The 23904-nt window shown below is 49.4% G+C and overlaps 6 protein-coding genes across 6 annotated transcripts; 3 read left to right on the top strand and 3 right to left on the bottom strand.

The window, feature by feature from the left end:
• Nucleotides 1-291: 291 nt before the first annotated feature.
• On the top strand, nt 292-4942 carry FIESC28_02977 (uncharacterized protein; the record flags this gene model as incomplete). Its single annotated transcript, XM_031157126.1, has 5 exons — nt 292-594; nt 646-1293; nt 1344-1366; nt 1427-4379; nt 4427-4942. The coding sequence occupies 5 exons, from the start codon at nt 292-294 to the stop codon at nt 4940-4942; spliced, it is 4443 nt and encodes a 1480-aa protein (XP_031018835.1).
• A 163-nt stretch (nt 4943-5105) lies between these two features.
• Nucleotides 5106-5691, bottom strand: FIESC28_02976 (uncharacterized protein; the record flags this gene model as incomplete). The annotated part of the gene is made up of 3 exons (XM_031157125.1): nt 5106-5117; nt 5170-5301; nt 5566-5691. The coding sequence occupies 3 exons, from the start codon at nt 5689-5691 to the stop codon at nt 5106-5108; spliced, it is 270 nt and encodes an 89-aa protein (XP_031018834.1).
• A 2151-nt stretch (nt 5692-7842) lies between these two features.
• On the top strand, nt 7843-15909 carry FIESC28_02975 (uncharacterized protein; the record flags this gene model as incomplete). The annotated part of the gene is made up of 4 exons (XM_031157124.1): nt 7843-11997; nt 12183-12960; nt 13010-13895; nt 13944-15909. 4 exons carry the CDS (start codon nt 7843-7845, stop codon nt 15907-15909), a joined length of 7785 nt encoding a protein of 2594 aa, XP_031018833.1.
• A 586-nt stretch (nt 15910-16495) lies between these two features.
• On the bottom strand, nt 16496-18255 carry FIESC28_02974 (uncharacterized protein; the record flags this gene model as incomplete). Its single annotated transcript, XM_031157123.1, has 5 exons — nt 16496-16552; nt 16863-17621; nt 17678-18064; nt 18114-18169; nt 18219-18255. The coding sequence occupies 5 exons, from the start codon at nt 18253-18255 to the stop codon at nt 16496-16498; spliced, it is 1296 nt and encodes a 431-aa protein (XP_031018832.1).
• Nucleotides 18256-19449: 1194 nt separating this feature from the next.
• Nucleotides 19450-20962, top strand: FIESC28_02973 (uncharacterized protein; the record flags this gene model as incomplete). Its single annotated transcript, XM_031157122.1, has 3 exons — nt 19450-20404; nt 20459-20836; nt 20886-20962. 3 exons carry the CDS (start codon nt 19450-19452, stop codon nt 20960-20962), a joined length of 1410 nt encoding a protein of 469 aa, XP_031018831.1.
• An 873-nt stretch (nt 20963-21835) lies between these two features.
• Nucleotides 21836-22846, bottom strand: FIESC28_02972 (uncharacterized protein; the record flags this gene model as incomplete). The annotated part of the gene is made up of 1 exon (XM_031157121.1): nt 21836-22846. The coding sequence occupies one exon, from the start codon at nt 22844-22846 to the stop codon at nt 21836-21838; it is 1011 nt and encodes a 336-aa protein (XP_031018830.1).
• Between the last annotated feature and the right edge of the window lie 1058 nt (nt 22847-23904).

Genomic DNA, 23904 nt, shown 5'->3' with positions numbered 1-23904 from the left:
GTGAGACATCCAGGCATTGGCCGGTCTCATCATCCCGTGTCTCGCGGAGGTGGACCAAACTCTTGGGCCTCCCCATCGATAGTTTCGTAGATCGCACCAGGGATCTAATGCACTCAAGTCCCTAGCTTACTCAATCTCGATGACATAGCTATGAGAAAACTGGCAATCTGTAATCATTAACTGCAACTTGACTAACATATCTGGTTGACGTGTGAAGGGAGCTGCCATCGTCAGATCAACCAGTCTTGTACTTTCGACATCAACCTTTGCGAATGCTTCAATGTTTTAATCATGAGTCAAACCTTGTTGCTCTCTCTGGGCAGTGTGACACTGGCCGTCTCGTTACTCTCATGTTCTGTTGCTTTGCAATCGGCCTTTACTCAGTCGAGAAACGGGAAAGCTAGAGATCAATTCTATGAAGATGCTGATGGGTGTGCCTCGCCAGAAACTCTTGCAAAGTTCACGAATAAGGTTTCCAAAGGCTTCGTTATCGCGATTTCTGCAATTGGCGTCGGTGCATCCATTGCTGGTCTCGCTTCGGCTACCCTTCACCATGGGTCGGTTATCGTGGCTGTATTAAATGTTGCTACTTGGGTAAGATATAAGATATTCCTCTGGCTGGTTTACACGTTCTAATGTTATTAGGTACTGGCTTTTGTTCATGGCATTTGCATCGCTATCCAGCATTCACCTGTAATAGCTCACAAGCTGGGAATCTTGTTGCTATTCACTGCTCTAGCTCTGACAGTCTCGTCATTATTTCGACTCAGCCATTTATTCCCGAATCAAACTCAAGCTCCTACAGGCGCGATCGTTCTTACCGTCGTCAACACCTTATTTGCTGTCGCATTGACGTTCGCTAGCACCTGTCTCCCAAGAAGACCGGATGTCTTCCACAAAAACGTCGCTGTCGATCGCCAATACAGTACATCTTTGCTGGGGCGTTTGACATGGACGTGGATCCAACCTCTTCTGCGTCATGCAGCGCAACAGCAAGACTTGGACACGAAAGATGTACCGCAGGCGGATTCAAGGTTGCGATCGCAAGAGCTTAAGAAACAATGGAATCAACAGCCAAGACACGGCTCGCTGATCCGGTACATAATAGCCCTGTATAAGGGCAGGCTTTTCATTTTATGGATAGCTACTCTGGTCCGGTGTGCTGTTAGCATTCTTCCGTTCTGGTTTATGCTCAAGATCATCAATGTCCTCGAGGACCGCACGACGCCATCGGATAACATGAAGTTAATGGTGTTTGTCTTGGGCATGGCGTTCTCGAATATGTTGGACTCGGTAATTACACCCTCTAACTTCTTCTGCGACAGGGAACTGACAGCTTTTAGTGGATGGAGGGCTGGGCATATTGGTATGCCCTTGAGAGTCTTGCCTTGCCAATTAGGTCACAAATTTCTGGGCTCATCTTCAGCAAGGTTCTATTGCGAAAGAACATCAGAACTGCAGGTGGTGATGACTCTGTCTCCGAGTCCGATGCCACGTCGGAGGAAGACGAGACTTCCCTCAAGTCTCACCAAGCAATCGTTAATCTGGTAGGCATCGACACTGAACGTCTCTTCTACTTCCTCCAATACCACTTCCTCATCTTAGCCGGCATCGTCAAACTCATCATCTTCTCGTTCTTCCTTCTTCGCATTTTAGGATGGCTTCCCCTCATCGGAGGCATCGTGGCCTGGGCTCTCACGTTACCCTTCAATACCTGGTTCTCGGGCAAAGTGCTCACAGAGTCGAGAACATTAATGAGACATCGCGACGTCAAATTGTCAAAGATCAGCGAGGTGCTTACTGGTCTGCGACAAATCAAGTTCTGCGCTCTGGAAGCACAATGGGAGCAAAGGATTCTAGCTCTGCGAAACGCTGAGTTGGCGACGTTGTGGAAGTTCTTTCTTGCTGATAGCGGACTGTTTGCATGTTGGGTAATAAGCCCAATCCTTCTGGCTGTCGCGGCCTTGACTACATATGTGCTTGTTCATGGTACACTATTGCCTTCCGTCGCGTTCGTCAGTATCGGAATATTTAATACGCTCGAGACAACGCTGGGTTCTCTTCCTGAGCTCTTCACCCTGGGACTAGACTCGTTGGTGTCATTGAGGCGAATCAGTACCTACCTCGATGAGCCGGAGAAGCAAACCGAACTACTAGTTGGCGATAGAATCAGCTTCCACAATGCGTCTGTTGCCTGGCCCAGCGCCTCCGAGAAGTCGATGGAAGGTGACTTTGCACTCTCCAAGCTTAGTCTATCCTTTCCCAACCATGTCCTGTCTGTCGTATCCGGCAAGGTCGGCACAGGCAAGACTCTTCTGTTATCTGCCATCTTAGGCGAAGCGGATTTACTGAGCGGCTCAATCTATGTACCCAAAAAACAGCCAATAGAGACTAGAAACTGGATCATCCCAGGCTCAGTTGCCTACGTCAGTGAAACTCCATGGCTAGAAAACGCTTCCATTCGCGACAACATCCTCTTCGGTCTCCCGATGGACAAATCGAGATACAAGAAAGTCCTAGACGCCTGTGCTCTAACAGAAGATCTCTCCTTACTTCAAGACGGTGATGACACTGAAATTGGAGCGAATGGTGTCAATTTAAGTGGCGGCCAGAAATGGCGTGTTACTCTCGCGCGAGCTGTATATTCGCGTGCAGAGATTCTATTGATGGAGGATATCTTTAGCGCTGTTGACTCTCATGTCGGAGCCTCGATCTACGACGGATGTCTAACAGGGGATATCTGCCACGGAAGGACGAGAATTATCGTCACCCATCATCTGGGTCTTGTCATGCCTGGTGCTAGCTTCTATGTTGAGCTTGGTGAGGGCGGTGTTCTTTACTCTGGGCCTCCCAAGAGTCAATTCGAGCTGTCGGACGATCAGCTGGACTTAGAAGTACTGAGTGCAGATACTCAGGACACTATGAAGGTGGACCACGGCTCTCATAGTTTCTCAGACCGTCGTCAATCCTCAGTTTCTACCACCGTAGGCGAAAACCAACCTTCTAAGTCAGAAGATGCGCCAAAGAAGTTCATGCAAGAGGAAACGCGTCAGAAAGGCAACGTGAAGGGTGGAGTTTATCTGGCATATGTCAAAGGCAGCGGCGGTACTCGCCCCTGGATGATCTGCATCGCTGTTTACCTTGCCTATCAAGCTGGAACTCTAGGAAGAGCTTGGATTCTTCGTATCTGGACTGCCAGATCCAGCGCAGGCGCAGATGGCATCCATCACGTTGTTGGTTCGACAGTCTCAACACAACAGCTACTCTACCGGTCTTTCGCACAGATTGAACTCGACCCTGATGTTTTGTTCTATCTGAAGCTATATATCGCGATTTCTGTCGCCACTGCCACCGTCGGGATTTTAAGATACCTGTCATCTTATTATCTTGCCGTCAGAGCCAGCAAGTCCCTCTTCGAGAGAATGCTTTTTGCTGTAATGCACGCCCCTCTACGGTGGCTGGACACAGTCCACACTGGTCGGATCCTGAATCGCTTCACGGCAGACTTCAATATCATCGATGAAAGAATCGCTTTGAGCTGGAGTATGTTCTTCTCACATCTCTTGAGACTTGTCAGCATCTGCATCGCTTCTTGTTTCGCTTCTGTATACCTTATTCCGCCGGCGGTCGTGCTATTAGCTATTGGTGCTGTCATAGGTAATAGGTATCTTATTGCTAGTCGGCCTTTGAAGCGACTCGAAAGCAATGCCAAATCACCTGTGTTTGAGCTGTTTAACACGACATTGGCTGGCATTGCTACTATTCGTGTGTTTCGGAAGACACAGACGTATCTTGAGCAGATGCACAGTAATCTGAACGCTTGGACGATGACAACATTTTACATCGCCTTAGCCAATCGGTGGATGAGCTTTCGAATGGCCCTTATCACTGCCCTCTTCAGCATCACTGTTGGTATCGTCATTATCGCCAAGTCGATTGATGCTGCGCTAGCTGGCCTAGCCCTCTCATTCATACTGGACTTTTCCGAAAGTCTTCGCTGGACAATCCGATCATACGGAGACATGGAGTTGGAGATGAACTCCATGGAGCGAGTGGTTGAGTATATGAACCTCGAAACGGAATATCTTGGTGGCTTGAATGCTGCTGCAGCTTGGCCAAGCTCAGCCAGCCTTGAAGCGAAGGACTTGGAGGTCGCGTATTCTTCTGATCTGCCGCCTGTGCTGAAGGGGTTGAGCTTTAAGATCAGACATGGTGAGCGTGTTGGTGTGGTGGGCCGGACAGGTGCTGGCAAGTCTTCACTGACTCTAGCTCTCTTCCGATTCCTGGAGGCGAGGTCTGGGAGTATTGCGATCGATGGCGTCGATATTTCGATGCTCAAATTGACGGATTTGAGATCGAAGATGTCCATCATCCCTCAGGTAGGGCCATCCCTTCATTTGACTGCATGCAACTAACAAGTCCTCAGCACCCTGTCCTCTTCTCAGGCACCATCCGCTCCAACCTAGACCCTTTCGGCGAATACACCGACATCCAACTCTACGAAGCCCTCGTCAGGGTCCATCTCATAGGCCAAGACGATACATCCAACAGTAGCATCTTCAACGATCTATCAAGTCCCATAGCCGAGTCCGGCAGCAATCTTTCTCAAGGCCAACAGCAACTCCTTTGTATCGCACGAGCACTCCTTGCTGCTTCCAAGATCATTGTTCTTGACGAGGCGACGTCTGCTATTGACATGGCGACCGACGTCTTGATACAAAAGAGTATTCGCGAATGGTTTACTGATAGAACCATGATCGTTATCGCGCACCGGTTGAGTACCGTCGCCGACTTTGATAAAGTCCTCGTGCTTGACGGAGGGCGTATGGTGGAATTTGGGACACCAAGGGAGTTGTGGGAGAAAGATGGTGCGTTTAGGAGGATGTGTACAAGTGCGGGAGACAGCGAGGAGAAGAGCTTGAGACGGGTCATCATGGGTTGACCTTGTCATGAAATGTAATCGTCCGCGTAGAATGTACTTTCGCATATAGTCTTGTTTGAGCTTCTGGGAGCGCGTCCGTTGTGACGGTGGCTCATTGGCGAGTTCATCTTTACGCCGAGAGCATAAGAGACGAAAGACTTTGGTCTTCTTATGAGAGCTTAGACTAGCACTTAGGCTACTTTAGTTCAGTATCCTAAGCCTTAGAAGATAATTCCCTTGTCACTTACCTGGCGCCTTTGACGATGTCGTGGTGGCTCGTCGTTCAAAAGTTCTGCCTCACGCCGGATTCGGTCCTCCTCTCGGACTCTCTTCTGGCGTTGAGCCTCTCGCTCAGGCTCAGAGTCCTCAATCTTTGCGTCCTAAACAAGCAAAGAGAGGAGGATCTGACGGAGGCGGAACACCATAATGCCTGAAGAGCTAGGGGGTGGGGCTCCAGGGAACAGTTGGATGCCGGGGGCCCGGCGAGAAAACAGCGACCTGGGCCCAATCTATCTCTGAGTTTGGGAGGCGGGCATACTCTTGCCCGAAGCTGGCCTCTTTCTGATCCTGCTGCTGCTGCAGCTCTTGCCCTACATAAAAGTCAGATAGGAGGAGTATAGAGCTTAGTCGGTTGAGTAACTTACAGGGAACGATGGGGAACGCTTAACTTCCTCTGGAACAGGTAGTCCCAGCGCTTGCTCATCGACGGCCATGTAGTCCTCAGGCCGCTCCCAGCCCTCAACAAAAGTAGTTGAACTGAAGAATTCCATCGTCTGAAAGCGAAGCGTATGTATTCGGGTTATCGGGTATGTGATGATGAAGGAAGGGAGCTAGCGCCCTGTACTGATGGAAGACCTCGTGAAGTGGGTCATGAGGTACCGGCTGGCGTCAGGGTGTTAGAAAAATCGGCCGCCAAGAGCATAAGAGACGAAATAATTTGGTCATTTTATGCTAACTTAGGTGGATATTTAGGCTACTTTATTTCTGTACTCTAAGCCTTAGAGCATAATTCTTCAGGCATTCACCTGGCTGGCTACTTCCTTACTTTGAGAAGGAGCCTTCCCGGATCTGCATACCTACAGGTAGGCATCTTAGGCAGCACTCCTGGTGCCGGGCTGACAAAAGCAAAGAATCGGAACTCCAGAAAACGCGACCTCAAGTGGCCGTTTACTAATGGAGCGGCAAGCGAGGATGCTGAATTTTTGGCTCGAAAACGTGCTCTCTCAAGTGTCTACAGCACAATTCTGGGAGCAAAAGTCATGATGCTAATGGCAGTGTGAGCTCAGAATAGTTGGAATTAATAAATAATTGTCCAAAGACACAATAAAAGGATAGCTGCTCAAAATGTATCAGACTGTGTGGTGAAAGCGTCTTCTCTATAGAGGCTCTGTATTTGGGTGTGCTCTTGAACAACTGACAGATTACAAGTTACTATACTCATCTCGAAGCTTAAGAATCTCCATTTATCTCTGGGCTTTATGGTTCAGGTCAAGACGCTGGTCGGTATCAAGTAACGTCGCGAAAGAAAAATATATCGAACACTGCCTGTCGCCGGCACAATCAAGGAAGTCGTGCATCATTGATGGCCCCCCCATTCAGCACAACGAGTAAAAAATTCATAGATCGGTTGTGTATAAAAGCTGAGTGATTGCCACTAAGGGTCGTGAGGAATAACAGACCTTACCATGAGACCGGTCGACATGGCTTGAGCAAACTAACCTAAACCGCGACAAGGTCAGGGGTCTTCGGCATCCAGCCTAGGCTTAACGAGATAGGCGAAGTCCACGTGGACAGCCTTAGCTTAGCTGTCAAAATCTCAATCTCGCGATATCTGCTTTTTCTGATCTAGTGGCGGTGGCGTTCAGGACAAGCTTTCTTTATGGGTGTTAGCTCGGGAACCAACGCCGCCTCTGAGAACAGCTGTAACGGCGCGTCTTACTATTTCTAGAGGCAGAATTCGATAGTCTCAGGAGATTACCCCTGTATTTGGCCGTGACGACGTTGTCACTGTGAGTGGTCTGGCACAGAACCTTCTTGAAGCGGCCCAATTGAGGGCATGTGCGGAACCGAAGTTGAACATTTTAAGCTAGAGTGAAGTAAGTGGCAAAAAGGATTGGGGTCCGCCAAGGAGGCAGAAGAGCCTGGGGATCATTGGGATGAATTTGCGCTGGACATAGGGTAAATAGAGGAGAGCAGTCATGTACTTAAATTCTTCTACCATCTAGACTTGATCTTAGAGTACTTGGTGCTATTGGAAGCCTGATAGACAAATGAGAAGCGATGATAACAACTCCACGACTGGTCTAACCGACTTCAATCGCCTTCGTGATGTGGATGAAGTGTCTCCCGAGAAGCCTCTTCTTGGCGATCTCTGGTCGAACGCTTAACTTTACCAGCAATCTGGTTCCTCCCAAACGGCCGTCACTAACAGAATCTAATTGGTCTTAGTCCCTGACTAGAACATGAGACGATTCGACTTCACCGTTGAGGTCATTCCCAAACAGGCATATTTGTCCGTCACGACAGAGTTCCTCCGGAGCTAATTCGATCACGGCCGAGTCGACCCCTGACCGTTGCATCTTGATCCAAATGTTTCATTCGCTTGCTTCAATTCTAGTTCCTTTACTTCGGTTCTAAAAATCGATAGTCTATTGAACCCTTAGATTCAGCTGTTCTTCTGCCCGAGACTACGTATTGTCTGCGGGCGAAGCGAGTAATCCAGAACTTGATGGACTTTATCTTGTGACAGTTATCGCCTTCTCATCAGGAGTCGAGGCTTTTGTAGGTGATCAGTCGATTAATTTAATATCACTACCTGAAACCCCGGTAGCAATGTAACCTACCTACCTATTCACGTATTTCTCTCGTTCGTCGTCTCTTGTGTTGTTTCTTTGTGCTGTTGTTGGAAAATACGGTTCACGATGGCCAGATTCTTCTGGTTACTGCTTCCATTTGTTGGAGGTGGTTTTGCAAAAGAAGGTTCCGTTAATCCTCTCGTTAATTCTGCCTCTGGCTCTTACACTCATTCCCTTCCTGTCACTCCTTTGAACCATCTCAATGATAGAGATACTGGGTCGTCTTCTTTCGCTCCTCAAATCAACCCACTTGTTCGACGATCGTCGGCATGTAAGCCTCGAGCGCCTCTGGGTGGTCCTGTGATCGCCGAGTCTTTGGCTTCTACAATTCAGTCAGTTACGACGACCGGTGATCTTATTGGCGTCGCAACGAATTCCGGATCTGTTATATCCGGATCGACGTCTGACAGTGCTGTGGAGTTGGCTTCTACTACTGTCGTCTTCAGCGCCGCCTCCAGTGCTGCCAGTACCTACACGACAACCGATGAGGTGTTTGGGTCGACATCTGGGAGTGTTGTGGAGTCGACTTCCAGTGTCGTCTCCAGTGTCGCCTTCAGTGCCACCAGTGCTTACACGTCAACCGATGAGACATCGCGATCAACTTCTGAGAGTTTTGTGGAGTCAACCTCCAGTGTCATCGGCGGTGCTGTCAGTACCCATACAACTTCCGATGAAGCATCGGCGTCCATTGTCAGTGGTCTCAATGGCAAGGAGGTAGTTGAGGCAACATCGTCTTCGGGCACCACCTCGAGCGAAACGTTAGGCTCCGAAACCACTACATCCGCACTCCCCTTTACGCAAACCGAAACCAGTGGCAGCTTGTCGACACTGGATGCCACCTTGGATTCATCTAGTGATGCCACGACCACAACTGGATCCCTTGCCGGGGACTTGACCAGTACCACCGCTGTCAGCCTTGAATCAGAGACCTCGTTCACAGAGTCAAGTGCACAACAGGTGTCGGCCACATCTTCTTTTCCAACCTCATCAACCGACACGACCTTTGAGTTGGGAGCAAAAGCTGTATCTACTGAGACAAGCGACAAGCCCGCACTCTCTTCAGAGACTTCACTGTCCTTGACCGAATCCCCTACATCCGCATCCTCCTCAGAGGCTTCACTTTCCTTGACCGAGTTTCCTTCTTCTACATTCGCTTCATCAGACCCAACCACATCATCGGAGAGTGTGGCTGCAACATCGACTGACTCTCCTTTAGTGCTCACAGTGGCCGCCGACGGCAGCGGAGACTACACAGCCATCAACGATGCTATCAAGGCCGCTCAAACAAGCGGCTACCCCACCGTGACTGTCCTCGCTGGCACTTATACCGAGAATGTCGTCATTGCAGCCACTCCAGCTGTCACCGTTCTCGGTGCAACATCCAAGAAGCGCGACGGTGCTTCTGGGGTCGTTATCGAAGCGCCTACTAGTAACAACAATCCTGCGCTTTCCTTCAACAACGATGCGGCAGCAGGCATCAGCTGGAAAAACATTAAATTTTCCAACCCTTTGACTGGGAACTCCGCCGGCGCTGTCTTCCTCCGTGGTTCGAAGAACGCTTTCTACAACTGCGAGTTCGTCTCTGCTGGTATCGCCGCTATCACCGGCAGCTATGCATCTGCCATCATTGCAAACTCATACATTGAGGCTCAAGATAAAGTGATCTACAACTATCCGTCTCTTTTTATCTACGGAACGACAATCACTGCTACCAATTCCAATGCGCTGCTCGTCTACAACAAAGGTGGCACGTCCGGAAGTACCCTCTACAACTCGACCATCGTCTTCGACACCTGCGAAGTTGTCCAGAAGAGTGGGGCCAAGAATACCCGCGTCTTCCTCGCGGCAGGAAATGGCGATGGCTCAGTTGCCGTCTTCCGCGATACCAACTTCGCCTCAGGCTTCTTGGCTGCCTCAGGCGTTTACGTTGATACCAAGACGCAGTCACCTCTGAACCGCTATGTCGAGTTCGGCACGACTGGCGATGTGTCGGATCGCTCCAAGTATATGACTTTGATCACTGACCCCAAGGATCTCTCACCTTACGAGGTCTCTGCCTTCTTCAAGGGCGCCTTCCCCAGTGTGGCTGTGTCATCGGTCGATTGGATCGACTCCTCCGTTTTGAGTGCTATCAAGGCGAGCAACGCTAAGGACACAAAAGAAGCCGAGACAACTTCTGCCGGTATCGCTACCACAACCTCCGAATCACTGATCACCACGACCTCTGGTTCACTGATCACCACGACCTCTGGTTCACTGACCACAACCGCCTCTGAATCACTGACCACAACCGCCTCTGAATCACTGACCAGCACCGCTTCTGATTCACTGGTCACCACGACCTCTGATTCACTGACCACAACGACCTCTGATTCATGTGCCTTCCCATCTTCTGTTCCCAGTACGGCCCTCGTCGTTGGCCCCAAATCCAACCCGTGTGCCTCGTACGATACTGTCGCTTCTGCCGTTGCCGCGCTGCCCAAGGATGATACCACACAGCACATCTACATCCTCGCCGGAAAATACCAAGAGAAGGTTACCATCCAGCGCGTCGGTGCGACTATCGTCCGAGGTCAGACCACCGATGGGAACTCAGCCAAGAACAACAAGGTCACGATCACCTCCAGCAATGGCGTCCTTTCAAACAACGGCGGATCATCGGGCACAGCTACCTTTTCAGCCAATCAGTACGAGGCGAAGCTGGTTTCCTTCTACAACATCAACTTCGAGAATGCATTTGAAGCGGCGGCCAACACTGTCGCCTTGGCTGTTTTCGCTAAGGGAACGAAGGTTGCTTTCTATGGATGCGACATCAGCTCATCGCAGGGAACTCTCTATCTCGACTATGGTAACTTCTTCATCAGTCATTCCATCCTTCGCGGTACGACGGACTTCCTGTGGGGACAGGGTGCCGGCTATGTGTATAACTCCGTTGTTGTTTCAAAAGGAATGACAACAGGTCAGGCCATCGCCGCACACAAGTTCCAAGGCCAATACGGTGGCTCGCGGTTCGTCTTCGATCTTTGCGCGGTTGTACCTGAGTCCAGCTCTGCTCCCGAGGGCAGTACATTCCTTGGTCGCGATTACAGCACCAAGTCAAATGTCGCATTTGTCAATTGCTATCTCGATGGCCACGTTGCCCCGTCAGGCTGGAAGATCTCTTCCCCCTCGACCTTTGCTGGCACATTCACCGAGGGAAACAATACGGGCCCTGGCTGGGATTCTTCATCTCGGATCTCTGCTGCTACAATCGTGAAGGACACTTCTTCGATCAACGCCGCTGCTATCCTTGGTGGAGATGCTTGGATTGACAAAGCCGCGATCGCGCCTTTTCAAGGGTGGCCTGACTCCAAGTATGTTCAGGATGCGACTACAACTTCAGCTTCCGACACTGCTACCGAAACTGCCTCCGCAACCACGAGTGCATCAGAAGTTGGCTCTACCCTGACAGTCGCCCCTTCGCCAACAGGTGATCAGTTCAAGACCGTCGCATCTGCTCTTGCGGCTATCCCCGATGATGGCGAGGACTACACGGTCTTCATCAAAGCTGGTTCCTATAACGAGCAACTCAACCTCAATCGGGGTCGGGGTCGTGTCACTCTTCGTGGTGAGACCAGCTTCGAAAATGACTTTACCCAGAACCAGGTTCTCATCTGGTTCAAGTTGGGTTATAGCACTGGAGCGTCGCGCAATGAAGAGACTCCAGTCCTCTTCTGGAAGACCACCACCGCAACAGGTGGTCTCGCTCTGTACAATCTCAACTTCACCAATACCTACCCTCAAACGCGGGATACAGCTGCCCTCGCCGCGGACTTCTTCGGGAATGAGATGGCGGCATACGGCTGTTCGTTTGAAGGCTTCCAAGATACGCTACTGGTGAACCAGGGTGTCCAGGTCTTCTCTAATTCTTACATCTCTGGTAGCGTAGACTTCATCTGGGGCTACAGCAAAACCTACTTCCACCAGTGTTACATCGCTTCGAACACGCCCAATGCCTACATCACAGCGCAAAACCGAAAGTCCTCTTCTTGGGCTGGCGGTTTTGTGTTTGATACTTGTAAGGTGACATACACTGATAGCTATGGCATTGACTTTGGTAACACGGCTCTTGGTCGACCTTGGTCTCAGTATGCCCTTGTGGTGTATATGAATTCTTTCCTAGATAAACATATTTCCAAGGCCGGTTGGTCAGCTTGGTCAACAAGCAACCCTCAGACTTCGGTAAGTTTGCAAACACTAGGATATCATGACTATCCTTACCTAAGGTTGTCTAATTATCCTTGCCTAAGATTGTCTAAGGATCGTCGCGGGCTTATGATCCACAATAAGTCCCCGGTCGTGTTCTGGCAGATTCATATCTTCATATACCCGAGCAATGTATCTAGAGGCATACTAACAACAAATAGGATGTACTCTTCGGCGAGTTCAACAACATAGGGCCTGGAAGTTGGTCTTCTTCGCGAGCAAGCTTCGCAACAAAGCTCACCGAGTCCCAAGCCGCTGCTTATTCTTTGGGCTCTTTTATCGGAAGCACCAGCTGGTTGGACATGAAGGCATACAATCTTGCGCCTAGTTACACAATTGGCGACTCCACTGCTACCGACCCAGAACCAGAAGTTTCCTGGCCATCACACCCTTCAGATGGCACGACACCCCCCAAGAACGCAGTTGTCGTTTCTGTTGGTGGAGAAAAGTCTGGTTCATACTCAAGTCTCACAGATGCGCTCAAGAGCCTTCCCAAAGACTCGAGTCCCCAAGTCATCTTCATCTATCCTGGAACATACGAAGAGCAGGTGCCATCAATCAACCGACCTGGCCCTGTCACCATCATCGGATACACTGAGACCGAGCCTGGAAAGACATACATGAGCAACCAAGTCACGATTACTCAAGCTAAGGGACTCTCAGTCGCAGGAACAATCCCTGCTGGTCGCAGTAATGCGGACACGGCGACTATCGCAACAGCCAGCACTAAGATCGCTTTTTACAACGTCAAGTTCATCAACACTGACAATCTTGACGGTGCGACGCCTAGCTACGTGACTCTCGCTGCCAGTGTGTACGGTGACAAGATTGGCTTTTATGGCTGCGAAATGATCGGATGGCAGGATACATTGTTGACAGGTGCCACTGCGGGTTACCAGTACTACGAGAGCTGCTACATTGATGGCGCAATCGACTTTAGTGAGTTCTTATTATCCGCGGGAAGGGCTATGTACTAACCAAAAATTAGTCTGGGGTTACAGTAAGGCCTACTTCAAGGGCTGTACCATTGCTGCCAAGCGGGCCAAATCAGCCATCACCGCGCATAGTCGCAAAGACGCAACTGCAGCTGGAGGATACATCTTTGACCAATGTCTTTTCACTGAGGCTGCTTCATCCACGGTTGATCTGACAGGGCAAGTTTATCTAGGCAGACCTTACAGCGCTTACGGCCGCGTGGTAGTCAAGAACAGTTATCTGGATTCTATCATCCAGCCCGCCGGTTGGAAAATCTGGTCTACCACCGATCCTCGCACTGATCATATTACCTTTGCGGAATATGCCAATGAGGGTCCTGGAAGCTGGGAGAAGAATTCGGCGGCACGTGAGGCTTTTGGCTTCGCTACTCTCCTGACCAAGGATGATTATTCTCTTGCGTCCGTGATGGATAGCACTGACTGGATCGACAAGACGTTCTGGGATTCGATCGTAACTCCAAAACCTACCACACCTGTCGTCCCTGTCCCTGATCCCAACGCTGTTTACAGTGGCAAGACCCCACCACCTGGCGCTTTCATCGTGTCCAAGGAAGCTATTGAGGGAGTCACCACTTACAGCACGATACAAGCTGCGATTGATGCCCTCCCCGCCTCCAGCAAGGTCACGCCCACTGTCTTTATCTACCCCGGTGCCTACAAGGAGCAGATCGTTCTCAGTCGTGCTGGCACAACTTTCTTCATCGGATACTCTGAATCGCCTGACGACAACTCCAAGAACCAGGTCACTATCACGTATGACAAGGGCATCGACACACAGGCGGATGCGTCCAACTCCGATTCGGCTACATTCTATGCCACTGGAAATTACTTCCAGGCTGTCAACATCAACTTCGAGAACTCATTCGGTACAACCAACAAGTAAGTGCACACAACTTAAATATATGTGATATACTGACAGATAGATAGCTACGCAAGTCTTGGCTTTGCAGTTAAGAGCAGCAAGTTTGCTTCGCTCTATGGCTGCCAAGTCTACGGAAACCAGGATGCTCTCCTCATCAATGGCAACCTTTTCGCATACAACAGTCTTTTCACCGGCAATATTGACATGATTTGGGGTTCCGGAGCTGGGTACTTCCTGAAGTCCACCATTGCGCCGAATAAGGATAAGATTGCGTTGACGGCGAACAAGAAAGGAACCAACACTGGTCCCAATGGTTTCGTCTTCGACCAGTGCACCATCACCCCCGCCGATGGAGCGTCGTTCTCGACTATCTATCTCGGCCGGCCGTGGGATCAATTCGCTCGGGTTGCCTATATCCAGTCTGATCTCAGTGCATCAATCGCTGCTGTCGGCTGGACTGGTTGGACTAAGAGTGATCCTAGGACCGACAACGTCATTTTTGGTGAATACGACAACACTGGTCCTGGAGCCTCGACTAGTGGTCGTGCGTCTTTCGCCAAGCAGCTTTCGGATGAGGATGTTGCCCAGTTTCAATTGGGCACTTTCTTCCCTTCTACAAGCTGGATCAACATGACGCTCGTTCACGCGACTCCTTTTGACGTAGCTGTAGCTGCCACGCAGACATTCAGCTCAACCACTGTCTACACCACTCAAACTGTCACGTCTTCTCAGACTCTGTTCACTACTTTGACTGGTGCCGAGGTGACCATCACTGAGAAGTCCACATCTACTCAGGATATCGGTACTACCATTACACCAGACCCGACGACCAAGACTATGATTGAGAAGGCGACAGTGACCGAAACGGCTCAAGTTACCCAAGCTGACAAGCTAGTCACCGTCAAGTCGACCGAGATTGTGGATGTTGGCAAGACTGTTACGCCTGCTGTCGTTACTGAGACTTCAACCCAGGTCTTTGATGCTACTGTCACTTCTTGGGTCACAAAACCTGCCAAGGCAGTCACTACGACTTCAACAACTGTAGGCGCTACTGTTACGCCCAAGTCAGTGACTGAGAACATAGTCGAGCGAACGACAGTGGTGATCAGCAAGACCATCAGCCCCAAGCCCATTACCGTTAAGAGCACCACAACTGTGGTAATAGGTACTGGCGGCACTACGACAACTTCCCTAAAGGCCACTACTGTTCTATCGACTACTGTAACGACCTCTGTCAAAATTGTTAGCAAGACGACTACATTGAAGTGTGTCCCTACTCAGGACAAGCGAGACTTGGGCGGTGACGTGGCAATTCTCAGGCCCCGCGCTGCTGTCGTGTTCGGTAACCCATCTGTTGACCTCGCTTCTGGCCTGACACGGCGTGACCTTGACCTAGGGTCTATAAATCTTGAGGCTCGTGCAGCTGGTCTTTCCACCGTTACAGTCACCGTTGTTTCAACTTTTACTACCAACGTCAAAACTTCAATCATGACGGTTCCTGGTAGCACTGCGACCACCCAGGTCATCACGACCAAGACAATTGGAAAGACAAGCACTCTCAAGCCTGCCACTGTCATTGACGCATCAACCTCTGTCGCAACAAAATATGTCACCTCTACCATTCCTGGATCAACATCAACCACGACTACCGTGACCACCAAAGAAACAGGCAAGACAACGACCCTCAAGGCCGCTACCACCACTGTCGTCGTCGCATCTACATCTGTCGTCACCGATAAGAAGACCTCCATAGCCCCAGCAAGCACAGTAACTGTTTTGAAGACCCTCACTAGAACTCTGCCCGCTGGAACCGTCAAGGTCACCACGACCAGCACCATTAAGCAGACATCCCCTGTTACTCTAGATCAGAAGACTGTTACAAACTGGGCGACTGTCAAGTCTACTTTGAAGCCGTCGAGTACCGTAACTGTGAGGAGTACTGTGTCAAAGACTACTACGTCTGTTGTCAAGGAGACGAAGACGGTGTGGGCGACGAGGACTAGCAAGGGCGCGGCTGCTTGTACAAACTAGGATTGAGATTTTACTTCATCCGCACGATATGAGTGCGTATATAATTGGATAATACTGTTAAGCTAATAGAACGAGGATTGTTTATCTGCATATCCATCGCATATGAACTTGTTTGACCCCAACGTAGGTAATCTGTATCAATTGTCTAAATTGTCTAAAGCTAGATAAGGTAGTCTAAATTACACAAACTGACCTACAGATTTCGTCTTTTAGGCCCGCGGCAGCTAAGCTTCTATGACTGGAAAACGCAGGAATCTCTCATTCACTGGCAAGGTATTGCGTCCATAGGAATAGAACTTGTCTTAACATGGATATCAAAATCCGTCCCACAAAGTGGCCTTACTTACACAACGATACTCTCAGCTTTAGCGGACCCTATTGATCTCACTCAAACTCCCTAGGTCGAATATAGCGGCCGCACAAGACTTTCCGAAGCCTTTACTATGTCGTAGCCATGCAATGGCATCTTACGTCAGTATCGGAGCAGAGCTGTTGTCTCCATCATCGCATCATGCGCTGAGTGGCCTTGTAGCACCGGAAGTCATTCACCTTCGTTACGACTAGTCAGGGTTCAGACATGTTCAACTCATTCTGTAGCAATTGACACCATAGCTTCTAATGCGAAACGCGACCAAGCGAATTGCTATAGGTAGATAGAGAGTACTCTAGAAATGAGGGAAAAGTTCCACCCATCCAGGTGACAAGAAAACCCCAACCGGCGACATCCGCAAGCTTAGAAACGACTCAGCAATAATAAACACCCGTGCCGCGATATATCCCAAGACAACCGAGCCACACAATACAAACATCGATCGCCCGAAAATGATAAAAAGATTATTGGCTGCCCCATAATGCTTCACACTCCAAATGTCGAGGAACAGCGGCAGGGGTGAAAAGAGAACACGAAGGACAAGAAACGAAGGAATGCAGCAAATGATGAGCAAGCAACTAACCTTCCACATAAGCTCTTCCACGTATGAAGGAAAGGCTTGACCCCAAATAGTCAAATGAACGCCGCCATACAAGCCAGACAAAACCATAGCAAGTACCATAAATCTCAAGGAAAAGATGTCCATGTCCAGTCTGGTAACTGACTCTTTCAAAGTTCTGATGTCTTCCGTCTCAGTAATATCTACCCATTCTAGATGGAGGATTGACTCCCCATCCCAGAATAGCTTCTGCCAGTCGCTAACCAACTTTGGTTCCAATTCCTCCAAGAGTGGAAGGAACAAGACCTTTCGGTCGGAAGAGCTATCATGCGGCTCTTCTCGTTTGTCGATCCTCTGCATTATAATCTTTTTGGACCCTCGAGCCAGCATCCCTCGATCTACGGAAGATAAAGTGTTAAGGATGGCTTCCCAGCGCGCCAGAAACTCATGCTCCAATAGAATTGAGGCACCTGTTGATTCGCCCTGTGGATCAATGTAGTAGATTTCTGAGGGCCAGGGTTTCTTAATTTTGGACTTGGACAGCGCAAGTCCTGAGGGTAATATGTTACCCTCGTACATTGTTAGTCCCGCTTGAGGCTCTACCCACTGCATAGGTAACCCATCAACGTCGGTGGGGGGTACAGCATCGTCGTCCGTCTTGGGTGCAAATAATGCCATCTTACACGACACCTCACTGTAGAAACTTGGCTGTAGCATGACAGCAAGATCGTTTTTGAAGTCTTGTGTTGGGATCACCATTGCTTCCTGGATATTCAGTGGTTTCTATATGCGTTTAGAATCAAAACTGTCCAAAAGATGAAAAGCAGGGCAAGACACACCTCAAACCAGCAAGCATAGAGTAAAATGGCACAGACGACATGGACAATTGTATGAACTTCGAGAAGAGACAGTGGTAGATCGTATATGCGCCTTGCTATACATTGTGTGACCATCCAGAGAACCTGTATTACTACGAGTGTCTTTTGGATTATGTCTGCTTTACTCTTGTCGTCGATATCTTGATTTGGAATCTGTATCCAGTGACCACCTTCAGCAAGCTTAATGATCGCTGCAGGGCCAGGTCGAACGGAGCGTCTCCGATGACCATTGTTTTGAAAGTAGTCGCGATGAATTTCGTCAAGATCGCTGAGTGAAAGTATGTCATGGACGTCGAAGCGGACTGCTCCCATGACAATGCAGAAAGCATATTTCAGGTTAATTTCGAACTAGGAAGTTAGTCTTGTAGATTTGTCAAAATTGGAGTGAAAGTCCTACGTCTGCATCAGGCTTCCAGTTATAAGCCTGGCTTTCTTTCTGTATATTTCGAAGTACTGATCTCAGGCTCCAAGCATAGCGCAGTTGCGATGCCGCGGCAAATACCGCGAGCTCGGGTGCAAACAGAGTTATGAGGACCCATTTTGTTTTTTGCCATAGGAGGTGGTGCCATGTCGTTTTCCTAGGGACGTCAAGATGTAGGGCCGTGTAAATACACGCAACAAGGGTTAGGATACAACTCTGCAATATATCCGAAGTTCCGCGAATATTGGGCGTGTCAACCCAGGACGGAGCAACCAGTCTTCTGAGCTCATCATTTCCATTGTCGGTCACAACAGAGACATTGAATGGTTGGGTAATGACAGACGAGTTGAACAACATCATCACTTGATTTCTTTTCAAGTCCGAACACCACACCAAACAAGAGTGGAAAAGTGATGGTGCAGAACTAAAGAGTCCCAGAGCCTGATTTTGAGGATCCGGCTTATATCTGCGTTGGTAATGAGGCTGCCAATGATATTGCTACATTGATGTCTAGTGAGGCTGAGGGTCGACTGTACGTAACCCTCTGCATACATAGCCTCAGCGCCTCCTCTCTGCGGTCTGATGACAGGGTCTTCTGCTGACACACACTGAATGGAAATTGTGGCTTCCATTGGGTAAATTCGTGTATCGCATAGCCAAAAGCGTGATGTTCTTCGCCCTAAGCAGCTCGACCGTCCAGACCTTGGAGTGCCAGGAGCAGCAAGGGGATGGTGGCTTCAGTGGCCAAGTCGCATTGCCAATATAGTCACATATCATTCGTGTCGACTCAGCCTCGACGGACTCGAAGATGTCTGAGATAGCGCATTAGCATTCTTCCGAAACAGGGGTGTTCCGCATCGTTGTGCTTCTTCCCGACTGGCTTACATCCTAGCTTTCATTCTGTCATGAATACGGGCCCCGATCTGGATACCAAAGTCGAACTTGACAAAGAAGAAAGGCACTTTCGTTTCGCAGACCACGATGATGTTCAAATCAATAGTCTCCGAAACGGGAGATTTGGTTGCGTGGGAGAAATCCAAAGCGCGGCAAATTCAGAACTTGGACGGAATTCGTAGCAGAGAACACGAGATTTGAGCATATCACCCCTCGCTCGTATCAAGATTCTGCCAGATCCCATCACTCTTTCCTTCATGTATCCTCAACCCCTCTGAGTCGTGCCTTCCCCCTTTGCTTTGCAATCTCCGTGACGTCAACTCGTCACGTGGTCTTACGTCGTGAGATCCAATCGCACGTTGAACCGATTCTCGAAACTTTAGCCTTTTACAAATTTACCAATTTACAGATTCACAAAATGGACCGGCTATCGATTGAGATTCTTTCTCTGATCGCTGCTGCTGCTGCATCGTCGGGACCTCAAATCGATCTCAGCACGGTTTACGACGTCTGGACCCTGCACGACAAGCCCAAATTTCCAGGAAGTGGAAAACCAAAAGAGAATTCCCTGGCTTCATGCGCTGCGGTTTCTCGGGACTGGCAGCTTGCATTTGAGCCTTTCACATTTCAAACGCTGGTTCTGTCACCTAAGAGGATAGTCCAGGCTGAGAGACAAGGGTATCTGACCCCGCGGCGGCTGGGATATATCCGCAACCTTGCTGTTCCCATCACATTTCCGCTTCCGTGGCCGTGGGATGTTCCGATTATCTTTGCTCAAGTAGGGGAATGGCCTCCTCCATCTGAATCGGGCGATGTGGAAGAGCAAACGACGATCGAGGGGGGCGAGTCGGCTGATGCACCTGACCCTCCATGGGAAGACGTTGAAGGAAGCGAGGAAAACGACGAAGATCTGGATAATGATGGATATATGGATGTTGAAGACGACATGCAGCCTCCGGAAGAGAGAGGTTACGACAAGTTGTTCACGGCAATTGTCAGATCATTATTTCGAATATTGAAATTGGCGCCTGTACATGAAAATGGACAACCATATATCAATCTTCAACTTGGATTTCCGGTTCCCAGGGAATATGGATGGTGCTTTGCTAAATCTATCGATGAACCCGAAGCTGAACGTCTTGAAGTTGGATGGTATAACCCTCTATATCTGGATTTGGGGTTCAACCAAGACGAATTACCAAACTTGCCGGTGATAGCTTCATGCAGCTTTGACCTTGTATCTTGGAGTCTCTTCTTTGCACCCGAGACAGTCTGTAAAATAGCTAGCAAGATGCCTCGCCTCCGGAAGGTAAAGATGCACCTCAGCGATATGGAATGGAGAAATCCAGAACTGAGGGTCGGGCTGAGAGAGCGTGAGTTTATTAGAGTCTGGAAGAATGCTCTTTGAAACTAACTGAATTTTATAGGCTTCGCAAGCTCATTACCATTGTTGCCACAAGGCGTGCTGGACTTTGAATTACAATACTCCAGACGAGTTCCTCGAGATCATTCACATGCGCCTGCGAGCATTGTACCGCCAGATGAAAAGCATGACCTTCTTAGTCAAGCATTATTCAACTTTTCCCAACGAGAAAACCTGTTACGGTTCTCAGCAAAGGGAAGCTTCGACCTTAACATTCTGGGGACATCGGAGAAGACCCTCGCTGCAAGCAATGGCTGGCCGAAGCTGGAAACTTACGACATCGGCTTCCTAGCCATTACCCCATCTGGACAATGGTTAGCTATGGCTTTCACGGATACGCCCAACACCGATAATTTCCGAGACGAACGATGGGGCCCTCCAAGTGAGCCACAGAGAAGTTGTCTCTCATTGTTCGACACGAATGAGTTCAGAGGCCCGATTGAGCCAGACTATGCGCATCGTTTGGTCTGCACCGCTGGGCGAGCAGCATCGCACATGCCCCGCTTGAGAAGGATGGATATTAACGTTGGCGTTGTGGGCGGCTATAAAGTGTGTTACACAAGCAAAAGGGTCAATCCTTGCATGAGAATCGTGGGAAAGAAGCTTCAACCGCCCATTGAAGAGCTGCTGCGGGTTTGGCGTCGGGTGGCACAAGATCGGGATCAGCAATTTGGTCTTGAGTGGAACGATACTGTGAAGACGAATAAAAGAAAAATGCTTTTTAGCTAGGCGCATAATGGTATGCGGACTGCAGAGTTTATCTGCCTATATAAATATGACTCAATTATATAACAAAGGGTATCATAATGTTGCTGTTCCGAATGATGAGGGTACTGTAGTTCCCCTCCCCAATTACCTATTCCTGAACTCCTCCCAATGATTTCCTGTAATAATGCAAAATATTTGTTGCCATAGACGTTATATGCATTCCTGGCGATGCGTCTAACAGCTTGGCGTGGCCGCGCTACGTGACAAATAGATAAACTGATCAGCCTCGAGACTGAATAATTCGTATCCAACAGAAAGACCCTCAATTGCCGCAACTCAAGCGCCTATGACGGTGACGCGATGAAACAAAGCCACGCCCGACGACGTTCATGAGTTTAGCCAGGAGTAACGCCAGTGGCTTCGCGCCTCTTTAGCGGTGAGGGTCGTGCTCAGGTGGCTTCGAGGTTGGCCGCAGGGTGTCAGAAGAAATGACCGCTGAAAGCATAAGAGACGAAATAATTTGGTCACCTTATGCCGGCTTAGGCTAGCATTTAGGCTCCTTTATTTCTGTAGCCTAAGTCTTAGATGATAGGTCTTCTGTTGCCCGTCTAGGTTGGGTGTAAACTTGATTCGTTGTTGGGGCGAGCATCCTAAGGTCGGTCAGGAACAAGTCTCATGAATTGGCGCGAGAAAACGTACAATATGGAGTCAGGTCGAGAAATTGTAGAGGTCTCGCCTTTTTTTTATTCTCCAATGGCGCTGAAGCGTCGCTGCCAAAGTGCCGTACGCCGTTTGGTTGCATGGGCACGTCGCTGCCCGTTCTCGTAGATGGTCCTCTCTCAATTGACTGACACTCTAATCGTTCAGGATCCGGCGCTGTATTTTCTGGCTCGCCGACGATGTGCATGCAATTGCAGTCGCTGTGTTGTACCAGCAGAAGCAGCTTGTTCAGCACCACGAACTCCATCTTAAGCTTGATGCTGTACACGACGGGCTTGTACGTTGTCTGGATGTTGAAATGGCTCATGTACTGCGTTACAATGAGGCTTATGTCGAGAAGAATGACGAGAATGTTGGCGATGACTAAATATCGGATGATCTTGCGCTCCATGGCTTTGCGCACGGCGAAGATGGGTTTTAAGCCTCGTGCTGTTTCCCAGATGTAGAGGCCTGAGATTATTGCTTCTTGGATGCAGAAGCCTGCTAGCTGGATGCGCTCGTAAACGTTGAATGGGCCGATGAAGCGACTCGAATGACGGGTGTTGGCGCCGAGGAAGAGTATCGTCGTGGGGACATGGAGGATGAAGAAATTAATTATGATCATGTATAAGACCCATCGTGTTTTGGACTTGTCTTCCACGATCAGATGAAGCCGTGAGTAAAGAACGACGGATTGACCCGTGACCATGCCATACCATCCCACGCATGTCAACACGCATAGTAAGAAGTTTGGTCCCAAGCTGTAGTATCGTAGGAGGACAACAATTGAGTGCAGTATTATTCCCAGGGTCGCTACCATCATACTCCAGAAATAAAGGCCGTCATGACGCTTGAAGCGCGACAGTAGGGAGATGAGGATCTCGACGCAGTTGTAGATGGCGATTGCAAATAGACCAGCTATGATCATGTTCACGGCGAGCGAGACTTCGATAGGCCCTACCTCGCCCGTTCCAGTAGCTGCCATGATTGAGCTGTCGACGGACCTACGACGGTCATTGCCAGGTAAGAAAGTAGAGTTTTGACGGGATTAATTGAGTCCAGATCCCATGTCGTATATGCCCGGGCTCGTTGAATGTCGGTCGGATCAAGGATTGGCAGGTCTTGGCGATAAGATGCACGATGAAACGTTGAAGCAAGGAAAGAAAGTAAAAAAACAAGAGGGATGGGGAAAGGTAAGCTTTGGTTCAGCTTTAGGGATGATCTTCTTTTACTGTCGCGTCATTCTGGGGTGGTCGTGTTGGTATCCGTACCTAACTCTAGCGAGAAATCGTCATGAGCCGCCCCTGCATTGCGCATGGATGCTTCCGGTAATAGCGCCTTGACGGTCCATGATTCAGCCCATTTTCATGTCTTTAGTGGGTTGTCAAACATATGTTTCCTTTATTACCTTGAAGTTCCTTGGCTACCTATTCCATCTACTATGACACATGGTGTAGAAGGATATCGCCCTTGACGACCAGTAGAGTTGAGGTTTCATAAAAAACTAGACATGGATTCCTTGGCCAAGACGGCAGTCAACATTCCTCCCTTTCCAATGACACGGTCATGGGCCCCAGCTGAGTTTTGGCTAAACACCAGTCAAGCCAGGGCAATCCCTAAACTCAAGACCGCGCCAACCGCCCGCCCCTGGGAAAGGACATGTCTTGGCGATGCTGCCAAGCTGAAACTATTTCTCTCCATCGGTCCGTCATAACGGATTTTCCGTACAACCACCAATTGTCAAGTTCCAGGTCCCAAGTTTGGGCAGCTGGATCCATCTTCAAAAGGAGCCCTGCAGGGTCCCGCTATTTAGAGTTTGCGGTTAAAACAGGTAAAGATGTTATTTCGTCAGTGAGTCTCAGGTCCAACGGAGCAGAGCAGGCAGGTGAATTCGCAAGAGACCGAGAAAAAAATGACTCGCGACGTGCAGCGTTAGAGTTTTAGAGCAAACGTCCCGTGTCTTAGGGCCCGGGAATCCCCATTCGCTATCTGCCCTACAGTAACAAGTCTCCAACTGTCGAACTTGGATTGACATGTGGTCAA

The sequence above is a fragment of the Fusarium coffeatum genome, assembly GCF_003316985.1.
Source record: "Fusarium coffeatum strain FIESC_28 chromosome Unknown BRIP53273_contig_63, whole genome shotgun sequence".
Taxonomy (NCBI): Eukaryota; Fungi; Ascomycota; class Sordariomycetes; order Hypocreales; family Nectriaceae; genus Fusarium; species Fusarium coffeatum.
Note: the sequence above shows the minus strand (reverse complement) of the source record. Positions and strands in the feature narration are given on the sequence as shown.